Consider the following 20048-nt stretch of genomic DNA (forward strand, 5'->3'; position numbering starts at 1 on the left):
CCGGCTGGGATCGGGTTCTCCGGGGGCTGGGACAGTGGGGAAAGGGGTCCGCAAGGGACAAGGACGGTGGCCCCAGTGGCTGAGGCTGGCGCAGGCGGGGTGGGGTCGGGAAGCCCGTCTGGCTGTCTCTGCGCCCCCGCCCCCGCCCCGGCTGGAGTCCCCGGGTCCTCGGGGTCCCCCTGCGCGTCCCCAGGCCCCCACCCGCCCCGCGCCGTCCCTCCCCGCGGCCGCCGGTGTCCCCATTAATCACGCGACGCTGACGGCGCCCATCTGCGCGCGGGCGGCGTGACGGGGACGGCGACGGCAGGTGACGGAGCGGGCAATCGGCGGCGCCCATCGGCCCATCTTATCGCGCCCGCCCAGCCGCCGCCGCCGCCGCCCATTGATCGCGCGGGGCCGGGGCCGGGGGTCAGCGCGGCCGGGCGCAGTGACAGCCGCATCCATCGCCCGACCGCGCGGCCGCCCATTAATCACCGCGACGGTGACGAGGGCGACAGCGGCCCGCGGGCGGCCCCCTGCACCCGTCCTCCAGTGGGAGGTGGCAGTTTGGTGACTCTGGGGAGGGGACAAGGCCGGGGCTGATCCTCTGTGCTCTGGGGCCCTCCGCAGGCCTCGGTTCTTACCCCACAAAATGGAGATTTTCCTTCTAAGCCCAGCGGCTGGGAGGGGGGTGGAGCTGGCTGCGGGGGTCTCCTTGCTGCCAGGGCTCTTCCTGGAGGGACCCGGATTGGGGACTCCTCTCAACCCAGGCTGCTTGGGTGGCTGATCCCACAGCACCTCCCGGGTCCATGGGATACGGCCACACACCGTCAGCGACAGGAGACGGAGGCCCATCTTACAGATGGGGAAACCGAGGCTCAGGAACAGAAAGGAGCCGGGCTGGGAGGCAAAGGCTTGTCATCCAGCAATTTGGGAGGCTGAGGCAGGAGGATTGCAAGGTGGAGGCCAGCCTCAGCCACTTAGCGAGGCCCTGAGCCACTCAGCGAGACCCTGTCTCTAAATAAAATCTAAATAGGGCTGGGGACGGGGCTCAGGGGTGAGGGACCCTGGGTTCAGTGCCTGGTGCCCAAAACAAAAGCCCTCCAGTTGTCGGTTCTCACTCCACGGGTCCCCTGAGAGCGGGCAGGGATCGATGGCCACCAGTCCCCTACTGGGAGGCACCCCAGAGCCTGGGCCCAGCTGTGACCCATGGAGCACTTCCGGGGACCAGCCCCCCTTCACCTAAACATCACAACCATTTTTCAGGCTGGAGCTGAAATAGCACAAAAAATGGGGGTGCTGTAATGGCCGCTAGATTGCGTGTCAGCGCGATAAGATGTGACAAATCCCCTGCTCCCGCCAGGGCTGTGTCCCGCCCGTAATGGATGGAGACACTGCCCGCCGTGGGCGAGGGTGGGCGAGGGACGCCTCGTAAAGACTTCCTCTGGGAGACGAATGTGACCATCAGGCCCTGCAGAGGGGACTCGGGGACTCGGAGGAAATGCAGGCCACCCAAGCTGCCCACCCAGGGCCACCTCGGCCCAGAGCCAGCGGGCCATCTCCCTGACACCTGAGGAGCAGGAAGCAGAAGACCCACCCCCCTCTGGTCGCCAGGGCACCTCTGTCCCAACCCACAGCTGGGGCCTGCTGTCACCATGGCCTGTGGCCTGTTCCTGGGAAAGGTTGGGGCCTGGGTCAGAGCAGAGGCCGGGCAGGACCTGTCCTTAGAGGTCAGATCTGAAGACGCGCAGCGGCCTCCAAGTACCCAGGGCTCTAGTGAGGCCACTTCCACGCACCAAGGGAGGGGTGCGGCCCAGGGCGCTCTGGGCTCTCATGCGCAGTCGGCTTCCATCTTTTTGGGGGTACCAGGGATTGAACCCAGGGGTGCTCACCCTCTGAGCCCGTCCCCAGCCCCTTTCTATATTTTATTTAGAGACAGCGTCTCGCTGAACTGCTCAGGGCCTTGCTAAGTGGCTGAGGCTGGCCTCCACCTTGCGATCCTCCTGCCTCAGCCTCCTGAGCCGCTGGATGACAGGGGTGGCCACTGCACATGGCTTCTTGGAACTTTTTACAACCATGTGAGGCCCTGGGTTGGATGTCCACTGCCACAAGGGGAGCAGTTTCAGATTTGCAGACTAGTGTGACGGTGGAGTGTGTTCCTGTGTGTCACTCTGTGGTTGGCGCCCAGTCACCACCTGCACCCACGCCTTCTGTTTGACCCGATGCCCCTTTCTGTGTCCTAAAGTCCCACCCAGGGACCTTGTTGTCCCATCTTAGAGGCTTACTCTGGGCTGTGACCTTTTCTTCGATGGCCCTTGTTCTTGGTGACCTCAATGGTTCGGGGGAGGGACTGGTCAGGTGCTGTCCCCCGTGTCCCTCAGGTGAGCTCATGGCCTGACCAGGACCCTGGGTGTGGGGAGCCCACGGTGCCCTTGTATCTGCTGAAGCACTCGCTGTGGACGCGTCCTGTTGGTGCTGACCGCCACCTCCTGGCTGGGTCGAGGGGACAGCTCAGACCCAGAAGGTCCCTCGTCTCCTGTCACCTGTGGAGGGTGGCGTCCTGGGCTCGGTGGCTGCACATTGACCTCAGTGACTTGGAACCCGCAGGTGGCCGATCCGAGCCCCCTGTTGACCGAGTTCCTCTGACGTCAGCGTGACTCGGGGACGTCACTGCACACTGGGTGACAACCCAGAACGACTGTCTGGTCGCTCAGGCTGGTCCAGCTGAGCCGTCGAGAGCCTTCTGTTGGCTCCTGGGTCCCTCAGCGTGACCCCATCACTGACCACCTCGGGGTTAGAGGGCCACTAGTGAGCGGGAGGGGCAGCCCCTGACAGCGGGCCGTTCTAGAAGGTTCCTCCCAGTAGGCCGGGCACAGCGTGCCTGAGCACACGGGGGTGTCCCCCACGTGGGCAGGACCTCACTGCCAGGGTGTGGGGACATGGGACCGAGTGGACGAGGAGACAGTGGGCAGAGGTGGAGGGAAAGCTCAGGATTCACCCTGGCCCCACTGTCCCCTGCGCCACAGTGAGCTTGTCCCAGGGCCTGAACCTGAGAGAAATCCCATAGTGGGGGACACGGAGGCACCCTCCTGGGGACAGGGCCCAGAACCCACACCTTTGGCCTCAAGCCCAGGCCATGTTGGAAGAAAATTAAGGTATGACCTGTCATCCCAGCGGCTGGGGAGGCTGAGGCAGGAGGATTGCAAGGTGGAGGCCAGCCTCAGCCACTCAGCAAGGCCCTGAGCAGCTCAGGGAGACCCTGTCTCTAAGTAAAAATGTCCTTGGGTTGAATCCCAGGTACCCCCCACCAAAAAAAGTTCAAAGGAGGGAGGGGGAGGGGAGGTGACACCCAAGTGGCATTTAAGATTTTATTTCAAAACACCTTGGGGAGGGGGGATTCTACCAAAGCAATCGCAAAAGTTATAATTTAAGAAAATAATAAATGCTCCTCAGACACAACTAACCACAGCGCAGACCTCACGTGAGCGGGGCAGGCCGGGCCCAGGCCGTGCACCCTGCCCTCGGGGGGCCGCAGCGTCCCGTGGAGTCATCCGGGTCACTTCATGTACTTGTCCTGCTGGTCCGCCAGGATCTTGGCCGAGGACTTGGCGTCGTAAAAGAGCTCGCTGATCTCCTCCACGTGCTCCTTCTCGATGCTGTCCTTCCCGTTGATCTTGGCCAGCAGGTTGGCTGGGGTCAGCAGCTGCACCGAGTACCTGCGTGGACCGTCGGGACAGGGGTCAGCCAAGGACAGAGCTTCCATGACTGGGAACATCACAGTCACAGCCCCAACAGAGAGGCCACCAGCGTGACGTAAGGGCTGGTCCTCACACCTTAACCCTAGTCCAGAAATTCCCCAGACTGGGCCCAGTGGCTTCCCAGGGGCTCAGGAGGCTGAGGCAGGAGGATCGCAAGGTGGAGGCCAGCCTCAGCCACTTAGCGAGGCCCTGAGCCACTCAGCGAGACCCTGTCTCTAAATAAAATCTAAAAAGGGGCTGGGGACAGGGCTCAGGGGCAGGGCACCTGCGTAGCACTTGCGAGGCCCTGGGTTTGCCCCTCAGCACCACATAAAAATAGATAAATAAAAATAAATAAAATAAAGGCTTTGTGTGTCTCCAGCTAAGAAAGGTCTTTAAGAGTCACCACCCACCCAAGGCGGCTTGCAGCTGTGGGCTCAGCCAGGCCCCAGGGACACGCGGAAGTTGAGGAAATTGGTCACAGGGCCTTGCGGACTGTCGTGGACACTGTCCCTGGTCTGGAGAGCCCGCTGTCCTCGCCCAGCTGGACAGGAGCCAGGAGCCAGGGAGAGGCTGGGCTGGCAAGGCCCCCACGGAGCCCAGGCTCTGGCTCTGTCCATCTCCTGTCCCAGGGGACAGTGGCAGGGTCAGTGACCTCCACAGAGGGAGTGTCAGCTGCGGGACAAGGGGGACCTCTGTCATCAATCTAGCTTTTACAAGCCACCGCGACGCTCAGCAGCCTGGGCCACCATGTCCCGGGACTTGTCACACCTAGAAGCCCAGAGACAGCCTGAGCCCTGGGCAGCCTCCACCTGGGCCCAGGAGGCCCCTGCCTCACCTCAGAGTGGTCTTGGTGCCGATCTCCCCCAGGTGGTTGAGCGCCTCCTCACTGATGTTAATGCCCTCCGTCTGGGCCCGGATCTTAATGATCTTTCAGAGGAGGAAAAAGAACATGATCAACAGTGTCCGGGCCCCAGGCGCAGTGGCCCACGCCTGTCATCCCAGCATTCGGAGGCTGAGGCAGGAGGATCGCAAGGTGGAGGCCAGCCTCAGCCACTTAGCGAGGCCCTGAGCCACTCAGTGAGACCCTGTCTCTAAATAAAATAGAAAAAGGGGCTGGGGACGGGGCTCAGGGGTTGAATGCCCCTGAGTTCAATCCCTGGTACCGAATAAATAAGTGGCAGTGCCCAAATGTCCCATTTATCCAGTGCTTTAAAATGACCCTGTGCAGCATCACATGCTGCTGGACTGGGGAGTGGAGGCTGGCCGCAATCTCTGGGAGACCCGGGCCACCTACACAGCCGTAGTCCTGCTCACTGAGTAGAGTGCCTGGGTCCCCCTCTGCCCCTGCACCCCAGCTCCCGGGGCTCCAGCCTCCCTCCGCAGCCTGGGACTGAGAGGAGCCATTTTTATTTGTGAGGGGAACACGACGGTCCAACAAATCAGAAAGTGTCCCCAGGATCCGGCAGCCCGCACAGCATCAGGGGGGCCATGTCATCTGTCAGGCGGTGACGCCTGTCGTGGGGTCCTGGGGAGCTGTGGGGCAGCCGCAGCGGGAGGCCGGGCTCAGTGCGTGGGGTCCCGTGGGCGCGGGGTGATAAGGGGCGGTGATGAGGTGGCGTGTGGCTCGGCTGAGATAACCGGGTCCTGGCGCCTGGTCCACACGGGGATTTGTCACTCTGGCAGCTTCGTAAACAAGGTCTCAAGGAGCCCAGGCTTCAATTAAAGCCATAAAATCACTCCCGGGTGGAGGCCCAGGGACTGGGGACACCCAGTCCTCCCTGCAGACTTTGCAAGGTGTTGGGACAGCCGTGTCCAAGCCCGCCCACCGGCTGTCCAGAGGGACAGAGCCAGGGACCCAGGGAGGCTGAGCAAGCTGGGGCCTGCACACAGTAGAGGCCCTGCGAGGCCAGCAGGGTGGGGTCCAGGTGACCAGGCCAGCGTGCACCCCAGGAAGCAACCCCCCATGCAGGCCACCACTGCTGCAAGGTGCCCCAGCAAAGCCCTTGAACTGAGCTCAGAGGACAGGCCTGTCATCCCAGCAGCTTGGGAGGCTGAGGCAGGAGGACCGCAAGGTGGAGGCCAGCCTCAGCCACTTAGCAAGGCCCTGAGCAGCTCAGCGAGACCCTGTCTCTGAATAAAATGCAGAACAGGGCTGGGGACGGGCTCAGGGTCAAGGGCCCTGGTTCGGTCCCTGGCTGTTGTCAGGTGCCCGTTTCTTATTCTCTCCCTGAAACTTGGCCAAAGGGGGTTAAAGGTGAGAACAGGCAAGACCCAGCGGAACGGAGGCTCTGGGACACTGGACAATGTCCCCGTAACCCACCCTGCAGATGAGGGGACAGAGCTCGGGGTAACAGGAGCTGCCCAGGGTGGTGGGGGGCCCGCAGGGAAGGCGGGAGGGGACGGCGACAGGGGCGCACCTGCTTCATCTCCTGCGGCGAGTAGAGCATGGTGCGGATGATCATGACGCGGTCCAGCAGGTCCAGGGGGATCCCGTGGGGAGAGGTGACGTCCTCGGTGCCCCTGTGAAGGCCAAGAGCAGCCCTGTCACCTCCGCTTGTCTGAGACAAGATGCTGGACACTGCGAACTGGGAAGGGGACAGCCACAGAGAGCTAGGGGGTGACCCAGGGGCAGCCGAGCCAGGGACAGGTAATACGCTGGCCCTCAGGTGGCCCAGAGAACCTCCTTTTTGCTCATTTTGGGAGGCTCCACCACGGAGCCCCGTCCCCAGCCTTTCCAACTCGTGATCCTCCTGCCTCAGCCTCCTGAGCCGCTGGAATCACAGGTGTGCGCCACTGCTCCTGGCTGGACAATGATTTCTTAAATACGAGGCCAAAAATATAAAAGAAAAAGCAGATAAACTGCAATTCTTTGTTTTTTTGTATGTGTATGTGATGCTGGGGCTGGAACCCAGGGCCTTGGGCACACTGGGCAAGCACTCCACCACTGAGCCACATACACCCCCAGCACAATCAACTGGGGCTTTAAATCACAATTCAAAACTCGTTTATGTCAAAGTCCCTGTTCAAACACGGAAAAGACTACCCTGAGAATAAAAAATACAAATCACACACGATAAACGTCTAGTATCCACAATATATAAAGAGCTCTTACAATTCAACAATAAAAAGATAACATGAATAAAAAAGGGGCAAGGATACGTAAAGATATTTTTACAAAGATATACAAACAGCCAATCAAACACAGAAAATGCAGTATCGCTGGTCCTCGGGAAATGCAGATCAAGTGAGAGGCCACTGCACACCCACCAGGACATCTACAGTGGACAGTAACAGACGTCCAACGGCACGTGGAAAAACCAAGACCCTCAGACATTCCCGGAAGGAGTGTGGCAATGAAGCCGTCCTCTGGCAGGTCCTTGGAAGGTCAGAGGTGCCGTGTGAGCCAGCAGCTCCCCCCTCCACACAGATCCAAAACAAACTGCAGTCCCCACACATCTGCGGCGGCGTCATTCCCACAGCCAAACCACCCAATGTGCTCCAGGTGACGAGTGCACAGATCCATGAACTGGTGAATGTGCCACGCGGTGGGCGCTCCTCAGCCACCGGAAGTTCAAGTATCTCCCAGCGACTTGGGAGGCTGAGGCAGGAGGATCGTAGCTGGAGGCCAGCCTCAGCAAAAGCAAGGTGCCAAATAAGCAGCTCAGCGAGACCCTGGGGGGCTGTGAGCAGGGCTCCCCAGCAGGGGGCGCCATGTACCCAGGTGGAGCCCTCGGCCAGCCAGGCAGGACCCAGCGAGGGGACCTAGCAAGGGGACTCCTGCAGTATCAGGTGGTGGCTGCAGGAGGCACGTCTGAGCTGGTCCTGTCCAGCTGTGTCAGGGGACTTGGGGACCAGACCACACAACGCTGCCCATGAGCCTGGGTCACTCGCTCAGATCCCAAGGGCAGGGGAACGGCCACTGGCAGGGACCCGCGGGTGGCCTGGTACGTGGCCCTCTAGCTCCTGAGACAGGGCTTCTCCACGGAGAGCCACCAAGTTCCCAGCAGCCAGTCTGGGCCCATGGGGGGTCACTTCCGGCTCTAGCCGTCCTGAGACACTTGGACCTCGGGATCCTTTTCTAATTCCCACCCCAGCATGTATTCCCAGGGCTCGTCCCCACTCCGCTGCTGGCGGGGAGCCCTCTAGCACAGGGGCCCAGGGAGGGCCTGGGAGCCAAGGAACGTCACCCAGCTGTGGCGCAGGTGGCACGGCCGCTGTGCTGAATTTGTGTGCAAGCTATTCTGCACCAGACCCCCTGTCCCCACGGCCTGGGGCAGCTGAGCTCCAAGGCAGCCTGAGGCCAGGCAGAAGGTCTGGGACGAAGGCACTACTGTCCTTACTGGTTTCGTGACTGGAGAGACCTGCGTCCTTGCCAACGTGCACAGCAGCTCAACTCACAGTAGCTGAGCTATGGGACCAGCTAGGTGCCCCTCAGCAGATGGACGGATAAAGAAACTGGGGTCCATATACACAGTGGAATATTACACAGCCATAAAGAAGGATGAAATGATGGCAATTGCAGGTAAACGGACGGAGCTGCAGGCGATCATGCTGAGTGAGGTCACCAGAGTGGCCCTGGAAACCCTGCCCATCAGGGACAGGCTCAGGGTCAATGTGCGCTCCCTTCCTCCCATCCTGACTTGTGACGTCGTGGGTGGGCACAGACCCGGGGACCTGGGAGCCGGCAGCACCCACCTGATGACACAGTTGCCTCGGTTGGAGGCAAAAATCACGATGGGAGCGATGGAAGATTCCAGAGCTCGGTGCAGGTAGGTGAAGCACTCGATGTCCAGCATGTGCACCTCGTCCACGAACAGCACGCCGGGGACCAGCTCGGCCACGCCCTGGTCGATGTACTTGTTCACCACCTTGTTGATCTCGCCCCGCAGCTTGTCTAGGAGACGGAGCACGGGCAGGGTGACAGCCGGCAGGGGAAATGTCACCTCTCTCTCCCCACCTCGATTCCCTCCAGACCCAACCCTGCAGCCTGCTTCTCCTCCTGGCTCTGACCCCGGCTGGGTACTGACCCACCCCAGTTTGGGTGTCATCATTTGAAAACAGGAATCAGGCCGGGTGCAGGGGCGCATGCCTGTCATCCCAGTGGCTCCCGAGGCTGAGGCAGGAGGATCGCAGGTTGGAGGCCAGCCTCAGCCACTTAGTAAGGTCCTAAGCAACTCAGCGAGACCCTGTCTCTAAATGTAATGTAAAAAGGGGATGGGGACGGGGCTCAGGGGCTAAGAGCCCCTGGGTTCAATCCCTGTACCCCCACCCCAAAAAAACAGGCATCATTGCACCCAGATGCCACAAAAAACCTTCCTTGGAGCCATCCAGTTGGGAGCCCCAGGGAGATGCGTTTTCATATGCAAATTCTCCTCTGCTGCACAGCCCTTTTTGGGGTCCCTGTGTGACAATGCTCAGGTTAATTAACTTTCAATCAAGTGCAGTGACAATCCTGTGCGCCGCGAAACCTGAGCACCCAGGGTCGGAGCAGGAGCCCAGCCTCAGCCCCAGAACCATCAGCCCCTGCGGAACGGCAGGCCCGCCCCAGGTCACAGCCCTCATCTTCCAAACCAGCGCCCGCTGTCACTGGGATGGAGCTGCTCACAAAGAACCAGGATCTGATGCCTGTCCTCGCCCAGAGCCATTACGCGGGCTGTCAAAACCCAGTTAGGAGACGGAATCTGCTCTTGGCCACTCACAGAGGAGGTTAGGCTGCTGCGAGGCCTCAAGGCGACAGTGGATGAATGTTTAACTTACGTTTTCAGGGAGTAAAGAGGGAATGGATCCAAGAAGGACATAAAATTGGGGAAGAGCCGGGAGGGTACAGTAGCCCAGGCCTGTCACCCCAGCGGCTCCGGAGGCTGAGGCAGGAGGATCGCAAGGTGGAGGCCAGCCTCAGCCACTTAGCAAGGCCCTGAGCAACTCAGCGAGACCCTGTCTCTAAATAAAATAGAAAAAGGGGCTGGGGAGGCCTCGCCACGTGTCCTACCTGTGATCTCTGTCTTCTTTGGCTTCATCAACTGGCCCATCATGGACAGGATGTCTTGTCCCCCCTGTAGGAGAGAGGACTTTCTAAGGCAGCCACCAAAGCCCATCCTCCTGTGTCCTGTGGGTCCCTGATGTCACTCCACTTGGAGTCCTGAGGTGGACAGGCCCAGCACAGCTCCCCTGGGAAGGACGAGGGGCTCCTAAGCACAGAGGGATCCTAGAGGTCTCCCCTGACCTGCAAGAATGAAGCAGAGCCGTGCGCAGTGGCACGTGTCTATAAAAATCCTGGCAATTCGGGAGGCTGAGGCAGGAGGATCGCAAGATGGAGGCCAGCCTCAGCAACTTAACAAGGCCCTGAGCAACTCAGGGAGACCCTGTCTGCAGGATGGAGACCAACCTGACTCTCTGTCTAGCGGGGCCCAGAGCAGCTGCAGCTGAGGCTGGAGGACTTGGGCTCTGCCTCCATGGAGGCCGGAGCCTCGATGAGGCTGTCTGAAGCCCTGTGGAGGCTCCCGCCAGGAACACCCAGCCCCAGCAGGCGGGCCAGGGGCAGCCGATGCCCAGTGAACAGCTGTGACAGCGCCTGGGCATCGGGACAAAGGGGCCGAGCTGCTGTCGTGCTAATCGCTCAACCTCCCACAGGGAACAGCCGCGCCGGCCTCCAGGAGGGAGGCCCTGGTTCCGGGGCCTGTACCTGGGGCCTGGCGTTGGCCACGTCCAGGTCGTGCAGCGTCACGTCCTGGATGATCTCCTTCTTCTTGTGCACGTCGCCCTTGGGCAGCGGCACGTACTCCTCGGCCTCCAGGTCGAACTCGGTGGCGTAGGTATCGCAGCGGCCCTGCCTCTGCCAAGAGGGCCCCGGGACCTCAGCACAGGGCTCAGGGCAGGGAGGGCCCCGCTGCCCCCCGATGCCCCCGAGGTGCCCTCCGCCTGCGCCTCGCTGGGCTCCAGACCCGCCCAGACGACACCTGAGACTTTCTAGAACATTCTCTGCCCTTTCTTTTCACTCCTGATAAAGGAGCCTCCAGGGGACTCACTGGGGCCGGGGGACGGCTCCTCCAGGTGGTGATTTATGGGTGACACGAGGCCTGGGGCTCATCCATTAACCAGGGAGGCACGGCCACCGCGGGACACAGCATCAGATAGAGGAGGAGCCGCCTGGCGCGGTCCCCAGACTCAGGGACTCAGGGAGGGACACCAGGAGATAAAGGAAGATGAAAGACGCCGCCTGGTGCAGCGGGAAGGGGCGAAGGCTGTCTGGCCCCTGTCCCCCACAGGGTTTGGGTCTTAACAGCTGCCCGCTGAAGTCACCTGGACAGCTGCTGGCCCCCCTCACCCATGCACACGGTCCCCCAGGTGCCCCCGGCAGACCCTCAGGCGTGGCGCTGTCCCTGGGGGCAGACGTACCTTCACAGCCCCGCTGTTGGCCTCGATGTAGATGACGTCCCCGGCCTCCACTCGCTCCTTCTGGAGACTTTCAAAAATGCTGGGGTCCAGCTAAAACCAGACCCAACCAGACAGAGGGGACTCAGAGGACTGTGACACCTGGTCCCGTTCCTTCTGACCCCGAGGGAAGGCACCTTGCCCCCAGAGACCTGAGGGGCCAGGCGCAACGGTGCACGCCTGTCATCCCAGCGACTCAGGAGGCTGAGGCAGGAGGATCGCAAGGTGGAGGCCAGTCTAGACCACGCAGCTAGGCCCTGGGGCTGGGGGCAGCTCAGTGGCAGGCGCTGGTTCACTACGGCCAGGGCCCTGGGTTCCAGCCCCAGGACCACAGAGAAGCAGATCCCAGCGGCCTCCAGTTCCCAGGGTGACGGCGCTCTATGGGGCCTGGCTCGTCCCCACGAGGCACAGACTGGGCAGGGACAGCAGCCTCTGCAGGGACCCGGCTGCCACACGGGTCCCGAGCCTGAGCTTCTGGGGCAGCTGCTACAGAGGGCCACCCTGGGCACACCCCTGAGCTCTGTCCCACACAGAGTCCAGAGTCAAAGGGGGGCAGTGGGGGACATGACGCGGAGTAAGGCTCCCCACAAGGGCCCCTCAGCAGGAGGGGGCCCCCCAAAGGCCAGTCCAGAAACAAAGTCGGTATGTGGTGGCCAGAGGCCAGGGGGAGGGACAGCAGGTGGCCATTCATGGGAATGAGGTCGCTCATGTGCTAGAGTTAGGATGGGGGGCGTGAACTGTGTCACACGTAAAAATCCCGTGGGCCACACACACAGGACCAGGGCTGGGGAGTCCCCAGGCCAAGATTCGTAAGCCTCCTTCCAACTCAGACACTCAAAAACGTCACAGCGTCCCTGAGGTCCTTCTGTCCCAACATGTGACACGTGGGAAAACATGTGGAGGGCACCAGGGATTGAACTCAGGGGCTCTTAACCCCTGAGCCCCGTCCCCAGCTCTTTTTAGTCTTTTATTTAGAGACAGGGTCTCCCTGAGTTGCTCAGGGCCTCACTTCGGCTGAGGCTGGCCTCCACCTTGTGATCCTCCTGCCTCAGCCTCCAGAGCCACTGGGATCAGAGGTGTGGGCCACCGCCCTCGGCTCAGAGATATTTATCTTGGAAGAAATTGTTCCTCTTCTTTGGGGGGAAGTGGGGGGCAGTCCTGGGAATTGAACCAGGGGTGACTTAGCCCTGAGCCCGTCCCCAGCCCCATTTTGCATTTATTTAGAGACAGGGTCTCACTGAGTGGCTCAGGGCCTGGCTGAGTGGCTGAGGCTGGCCTCCACCTTGTGATCCTCCTGCCTCAGCCTCCGGAACCGCTGGGGTGACAGGCGTGGGCCAGTGTGCCCGGCTGGCCAATGGTTGTCATGTGGGGGGACGAGATGGCAGAAGCAATTTCTGGACTTAACCCCACGACTCCCAGGAGCAATGAGAAAAGGCAGCGCTACCTTCATGAAGAGACCTACGTGCAAGTCCTCTACCAAGTGTCCCTTTATACCACACGGGGTTAACCCGAGTGTCCCATGTGGCTTCAACAGTGCAGAGGACAAGGAAAGGGGGACACAGAGGTCACACCGCCTGCCCGGGGCCACAGTGCTGAGGACAGGGCTCGGGGGGACTCACCTTGAGCTGCTTGGTGCCCTTGGCCGTCTTGAGCCCTATGATCACGTGGCTGATGGTCTTGCCGTAGCCGCCCATGGGGTTCTCGGTCTCACACGGCGTCAGCTCCGTCACCTCCCCCTCGTACACCTCCTTGGTCTCCTTTATCCGCAGCCCTGGGCGGGGACAGCAGACGGGGCCACGGTGAGAAGCGGAGCAGGACCATCCTTCTCTCCACATCCATCCCCTCCCCACCAACAACCCTGGTACCTCAAAACTGCCACAGCACAAGAAGTGACAAGTCACCTTACAGGACAACCCGGAGACACCATCCTGGGAACAGAGCCACACTACGGGGAGCAGTGGCCCACGCCTGTCATCCCAGCTCCGGAGGCCGAGGCAGGAGGATCACAAGGTGGAGGCCGGCCTCAGCCACTCAGTGAGGCCCTGTCTCTAAATTAAATCTTAAAAGGGCTGGGGACGGGGCTCAGGGGTCAAGGGCCCCTGGGTTCAATCCTTGGTACAAAAAAAATAAAGAAATTTCTCAAACAACATGAAGGTGATGAGAAAACTCTTGTCAAGCTTGGAAAATTCTGGGCTTTTAAGTCGACTTTGATTTTTTAACAGAACCTCTTCTATTCTGCAGAGAGAGAATTCCTCCAAGTGGAATGCCGGCCCCTCCTCACTGTCAGGGGACAGTGACATGGAATTCCTCCGGGAGGGGAAGACAGCCCTCCGTCTCTCTTGTCTAGAAGTTTCTCGGTGGTGACAAGCGGACAGGGGAAGGCCGGGCGCACAATGGGCCGGCTGTTGGCCAGCAGAGGGGCCGCGGGCGCTATCTCTGGCCACGACAGCGCAGATGACACGGGTTTCAGCTGCTGGCTCGGGTTTCTCAGTCCCTGACAGGGGCCTTCATCACGTCAAGGAAGCGGCCCAGACGGGGACAGATGACCGCTCCCCCCGCCCCCCAGCCTCGCAGGAATTCAAAGGTGCGGGGACAGCGGGCTCCTGTCTGAGGGGCGGCCACGGCCTGCCCTTTCATTGTGTGGCAGGATCTAGAAATTTCTCCTCACCTGCTGCCATCCGAAGCCCCTGCTGTGTCCCCCACCGCACCCCACCCCAGGGGCCACTCCCAACCCAGGTGCCTGGTGACCTTGACTTTTTTCAGATTTTAAAGCATTTTAATGTAAACACAAGCAACTGTGTGGAGACCCGTTTTATCACCTTTTTGTCTCACAGAAATAATTTTAATTTTTTGTTTTTAGTTGTAGATGGACACAGCACCTTTGTTTTATTTATTTACTATTATGTGGTGCTGAGGATCAGACCCAGATGCTAGGTGGGTGCTCTACCACTGAGCCCCTGCCCCAGCCCCCCCAAAATGTCTTTTTTTTAATTTAAAAAAAAGAAAGACTGTGATATCTTATTGGTCACATTTTTTTTTGGTTCTTTTTGGTACCAGGGATTGAATTCAGGGCCTTCAACCCCTGAGCCCCGTCCCCAGCCCTTTTTCTATTTTATTTAGAGACAGGGTCTCGCTGAGTGGCTCAGGGCCTGGCTCAGTGGCTGAGGCTGGCCTCCACCTTGCGATCCTCCTGCCTCAGCCTCCCCAGCTGCTGGGATACCTGGCTGCTCTTGCCTGTCTTGTCAACGGCACCAAAAGAACCCAGCAGAACAATCGACTCGTCACAGAAGCAGTTTCAAGACGAAAGGATTCAAAGCACCAGAGAAGCCACAGCCATGTCTCACTCTGATGTGACACTCACCGATGGCCCTGCGGAAGTTCTCCATGAGCACTTCTGTCTTCTTGATCTCCGTGGAGTAGACTTCGCTCCCCACCATGGGGCAGAAAGGCACTTGCTCCCCAGCTCCTGAGCAATCGCCAGGGCCAGGGCTGTCTACAGAGGTGAGAAAGGAAAGGCTTTCGTTTTACAGTCCTGAAGACATAATCCAAAGCCATCTATCAAAAAATTTATTCAAGACTCTGAACATGGTGTCGCATGCCTGAGATCCCTGAGACTCGGGAGGCTGAGGCAGGAGGATCGCAAGGTGGAGGCCCGCCTCAGCCATTTAGCAAGGCCCTGAGCAACTCAGCGAGACCCTGTCTCTAAATAAAATAGAAAAAGGCTGGGGACACGGCTCAGGGGTTAAGCACCCCTGGGTTCAATCCTGGGACCAAAAAAAAATAATATTAATAAATCAGGAAGGATTCATTCCATGACTTTCAATTCGTGTTAAAAGGCCGGCGAATGGTGGATGATTCATGAGGCCGAATCTGGAAGCCGTGGGTTGGTCTGCACAGGCCCCCCTGACTGTGCCCTGTGGTCAACTACAAATTGATGCTCGGTGACCGAACTCTGATTGGCAGATGCTAAAGAGAACCCAGACGTCACAGGCGTCTCGTCAGATGCCAAGTTATGGAACACAGCTGCTCTCAGTGGGCCCAGGACTGGGAAATGCCAGGCCCGAGTGCCATTCCATCCTTCCTCATCTCTGGAGCGAGACCAAGAGTGAGGTCACACCCCAGGGAGCCACCTGAGTGCTGAGGGCCTCCCTAAGTTGCTGAGGCTGGCCTCCAACTCGCCATCCTCCTGCCTTGGCCTCCGGAGTTGCTGGTTTACAGGTGTGAGCCACGGAGCCTGGTTTTCATGCCCACCTTCTACCCAGGATGTCTCTTCCCTGTTCGTTCACAGCCCCCAACTCCCCACTGTCAAGTTTCCAGTGTCAAAAACGGTGACCACGTCCCACTGAACAGCATCCCCACCTCCCGCCACCTAATAGAGAAGGGGCGACCATTACATTTCCATCTAAATAGGATAAGTAACGGCTTCATGTCTGTCTCGCTTTCTCCAATTAAAAACCTCAGGGAAGGGGCTGGGCTGGGGTTCAGTGGTAGAGCACTCGCCTGGCATGTGTGGGTCCTGGGTCTGATCCTCAGCACCACATAATAATAAATAAATAAAACAAAGGTTTTGTGTCCAACTACAACTGAAAAATATTATATAAAAACATCAAAAACAGTCACAGAAGAAAGGCACATAGACCTACCCTTTCCTATGGAACTATATAAATCTCACAGATCTTTCCACAGCCTGTCATCTTGGAAGTCTAACTTGTATTTTATGGGTTAAGAAACTCAGAGCTGGGTGTGGGGGTGCACCCCTGTCATCCCAGCAGGTCTGGAGGCTGAGGCTGGAGGATCATGAGGTAGAGGCCAGCCTCAGCCACTTAGCCAGGCCCTGAGCCACTCAGCGAGACCCCGTCTCTAAATAAAATAGAAAACAGGGTTAGGGATGGGGCTCAGGGGTCGAGAGCCCCTGGGTTCAATTCTAGGGGTTCAATTCTTGGTAACCCCCCTCCAAAAAAGGAAGACAACTTGGACAAGTTAATATTCCTGTGATTGCACACCGCACGGCTTTCCAGCCTCAAAAAACTTCCCCCAGACACAGGACTTCTTCATCCACCATCAGACACCACACAACACACCCTGGCAACTCCATATGCACAACTTCAAAATCAGAATTCAAGCTTTCATGTCAGAACTGATTATATTTCTGCTTCTGAAAGGCCCCGGGCCTCCCAGCTGATAAGTCAATACCCACCAAGCCGCAGCCCACACCTTTATATTTTTTATTTTTGAACAGGGTCCCATTAAGTTGCTTAGAGCCTGGCGAAACTGCTGAGGCTGGCCTCCACCATGTGATCCTCCTGCCTCAGCCTCCAGAGTCACGGAGATGACAGGCGTGGGCCACCGCCCCTGGTAAGAGCCCACTTCTTTACATAGAAGAGCGCAGGCCCCGACTCTCCTGGGCCAAGACGCCCTTCCAGAGAACAAGCCATGCCCAGACCAGGAGCCCTGGGAAGCCTGAGGATCTGGCCAACCCCTTGCAGATCCCAACCAGCTACACCATGTATCCTCTCTAGAAGGCTCCTTTGCCCTGCAAATCCCGACTCTGAAGGGGAATCATCAAACCCTCTGCCCAATTCCACCGTTTAAAACCAGTCAGCAGTTAGAAGCTCAGACCTCACAGAGTCATTTTGTGCCATCAGGAGACTTCCCTGTTTCTCTGCCCAGAAAAGACTAGAAGCCTCTTTTAAGACCAAAACCACGTTTCTATTATTTTTTAATCACAGGCGTAGCCAAAATAGCGGTGGGCAAAGTTAGCATCAGGAAAAATGCAGGCTGACTCATTTTCCCCCCTCAAATAAGATGCCACAGAAGATTTTTAAATATTTTTTTAATTGTAGATGAACACAATATCTTTAGTTTTTTATGTGGTGCTGAGGATCAAACCCAGTGCCTCACACATTCAAGGCAAGCACACTGTCACTGAGTCACAGCCACAACCCGTCACGGATTTTTACAAGGCCCTGGACCAACAGAAATGCATTTCCAGGTGGGCACACTGGTGCACACCTATAATCCCAGCCACTCAGGAGGCTGAGGCAGGAGGATCGTAAGTTGGAGGCCAGCCTCAGCCACTTAGCGAGGCCCTCAGCAACTCAGTGAGACCCTGTCTCTAAATAAAATACACAAAAAAAAAAGGGATGTGGCTTAGTGGCTGAGGGTCCCCAAGTTCAATCACTGGTACAAAAGGAAAAAGAAAGAAAAGAAAAAGAGATGCATTTCCAAAGCAAAGACACTTGAAAGAGTTAAAGGACAATCCCAGCGACCAGACCCCTCTGAGGGCTTTCCTCTCCCTCTGGCCAGGATGATTTTAATTCTAGAAGCCTGAGTCTGAGATCGGACTCCTTTTTAGTTAAGATGTGGATTCCATTTGGGCTTCCACGTGAGGATCGTCCTTTGGGCACGGAAATAAATGAGAACACGGGTACCTTGCCAGTTCCCGGAGGTCCCGCCAACAGCACGGCTCTTCCCGCCATCTTCTTGCTTTTGATTAACTCGACTATGACGCCACATGCCTGCAGCACAGAGGGAAGAAAGGCTCACTGTTACTGTGTGTCAATGGGGGAAAAAATGCAGTCTCTGATCCACATGATTCACAGACTCACAGACTCCTCCAACTAACCCTGGGTGCCAGCACCCTCCAGGCACTGGATGCCCCAATAATGGAGGCAAGACAGAAAAGTCTGCCCTGCACAGTGGCCCACACCAGTGATCCCAGTGGCTTTGGAGGCTGAGGCAGGAGGATCGCAAGTTGGAGGCCAGCCTCAGCCACTTAGCAAGGCCCTGAGCAACTCAGGGAGACCCTGTCTCTAAATAAAATGCAAAATAGGGCTGGGGATGGGGCTCAGGGGTCGAGGGCCCCTGAGTTTACTCCCTGGCACCCCCCACACCCCCCAAAAAGAGACAGAGACCCTTTCTGTTAATAGGAGGCTCCAAGGCTACAGTCACAACCTCATATAAATTGCAGGTTTCTGTAGCTGCTCAGCCTCCAGGGAGACCACGGGCCATGACTCTAGGGTCCAGCAGCTGCTTAGAGGAGGTTGAGTGCAAACCCCCAGCCATCATTACTAAAGTGGGTGGCCAATGGATGGGCGGGGTGACCTCTCCCTTCTCAATTTTTTCTTCTGCAAAAATAAATAAATAATAATAATAGTAAATAACGGGATTCCAGGGACTTGGGCAGTGGCCACTTAAAGGATGCTTGGTCGGGGACGCGGTGGCGCAGGCCTGTCATCCCAGGGCACCTGGAGGCTGAGGCAGGAGGACTGCAAGGTGGAGGCCAGCCTCAACAGCTGAGCCTGACCCTGTCTCGGAATTAAACACAAAAAGGGCCGCGATGCGGCTCCGCGGGCAACCCCGGGCACCAAGGTGACACTGACGAAGGCGGAGTCGGGGACGAACCCCCGCCCGGTCCCCCGCCCGGTCCCCGCGCCCCGGGCCCGCACCTCCCGCGCGTTCTCCTGGCCCACGAGCCCCGAGGCCGCCTGCTTGGCCAGGCCGCTCTCGTCGAGCCCCAGCCCCTTCACGTGGCTGTGCGAGGCGATGCGCTGCGTCTTCGTGGTGCTCTTCACCTCCTCGATCTTCATGGTGCCGCCCGGGAGCCCAACCCGCCGCCGAGCCACGAGCAGCCGCTACCCCGCGCCCGGCGGCCCCGGGGTTACCATGCGGCCGTTACTAGGGCGGCTGGCAAGAGCCCGCCTCCGTCGGCGCCCCATTGGAGGATATCGGAGCGCCGCCGCTCTCCATTGGCTCAGGCATGCGCTCATCGCCAGCTGCCGGTAGAGCTCCGCCCACACACTTCCGGCTGTGTCACTGCGTTGGCTTCCCCGGCAACAGGTGCTTCCGGCTCACTCTGGCGGGGATGTGAGCGCAGAAGGACGGAGCCCTGGGTTTTGCTCCCTGGCTCAAGAGCTGAGCCCACGTGGTGGGTGGCCCCGAGTAGCATTTTTTGGGGTGTTTGTTTGGTACCCAGGATTGAAACCAGGGGCTCTAAAGCACTGCGCCCCATCCCCAGCCCATTTTTGTATTTTATTTAGAGACAGGGGCTCACTAAGTATCTTAGGGCCTTGCTCAGTGGCTGAGGCTGGCCTCCAACTTGCGATCCTCCTGCCTCAGCCTCCAATGCCGCTGGTATTCGAGGTATGCGCCAGAGATAATGGAGCTTACATGAGGGCTAAGACACACCTGAGATCCAGTCCAGCTGCGGGTGTTTCTGATTCCCCTATGATTTCTTTGTCCTCTCTAGTCTGACTTTTAAATATAATTATTTTACTCTGATTATTGACATAATTATTGAGTTGATGGTTGCCTCTTTCCCTCCAGTGCTTTACATGATGAAGGTGGAGAACACATATTTACCTTTTTAATTTTTGGTTTTGGAACCTGGTACACAGTCTACAAACCAGCTTCTAGATAAGACTTCTTATGAATTCAAAGAAGGTTCTAGAACCCCCCCCCCCCCACACACACACACTGTTGAATTCATGCTCTTTATTTTTATACTATGGATTGAACCCAGGGGCACTTAACCCCTGAGCCCCGTCCCCAGCCCTTTTTCTATTTTATTTAGAGACAGAGTCTTGCTGAGTTGCTCAGGGCCTCACTAAGTGGCTGAGGCTGGCCTCCACCTTGGGAATCCTCCTGCCTCAGCCTCCCAAGCCACCGGGATGACAGGCGTATGTCACCATACATGGCTTGAATCATGTTTTTATCCACTAATAGGTAATAAAAAGCCAGACCCATTATCATATGGAGAACTACATTCCGGAACCGTGCACTGGACCATCCCATTTCTGCCCTGTCTCAGTTTCTCACTCCCGTCATATTTCACCTGAAGTCCTTCAACCTCTCCTCTCTCCAGGCCAAGACGGATGCCCTCAGTCATTTGGTTCCCAA

The 20048-nt window shown here is 58.2% G+C and overlaps 1 protein-coding gene across 1 annotated transcript; it reads right to left on the bottom strand.

The window, feature by feature from the left end:
• Nucleotides 1-3333: 3333 nt before the first annotated feature.
• Ruvbl1 (RuvB like AAA ATPase 1) lies at nucleotides 3334-18836 on the bottom strand. The gene is given in 12 exon segments (XM_077106198.1): nucleotides 3334-3695; nucleotides 4555-4646; nucleotides 6137-6239; nucleotides 8415-8613; nucleotides 9709-9772; nucleotides 10402-10551; nucleotides 11115-11204; nucleotides 12770-12921; nucleotides 14512-14601; nucleotides 14604-14643; nucleotides 17582-17668; nucleotides 18599-18836. Coding segments are annotated over 12 exon segments (1368 nt in total). The 5' UTR covers nucleotides 18740-18836; the 3' UTR covers nucleotides 3334-3535.
• Between the last annotated feature and the right edge of the window lie 1212 nt (nucleotides 18837-20048).

Source organism: Callospermophilus lateralis, chromosome 20, assembly GCF_048772815.1.
Source record: "Callospermophilus lateralis isolate mCalLat2 chromosome 20, mCalLat2.hap1, whole genome shotgun sequence".
In the NCBI taxonomy this organism is placed as follows: Eukaryota; Metazoa; Chordata; class Mammalia; order Rodentia; family Sciuridae; genus Callospermophilus; species Callospermophilus lateralis.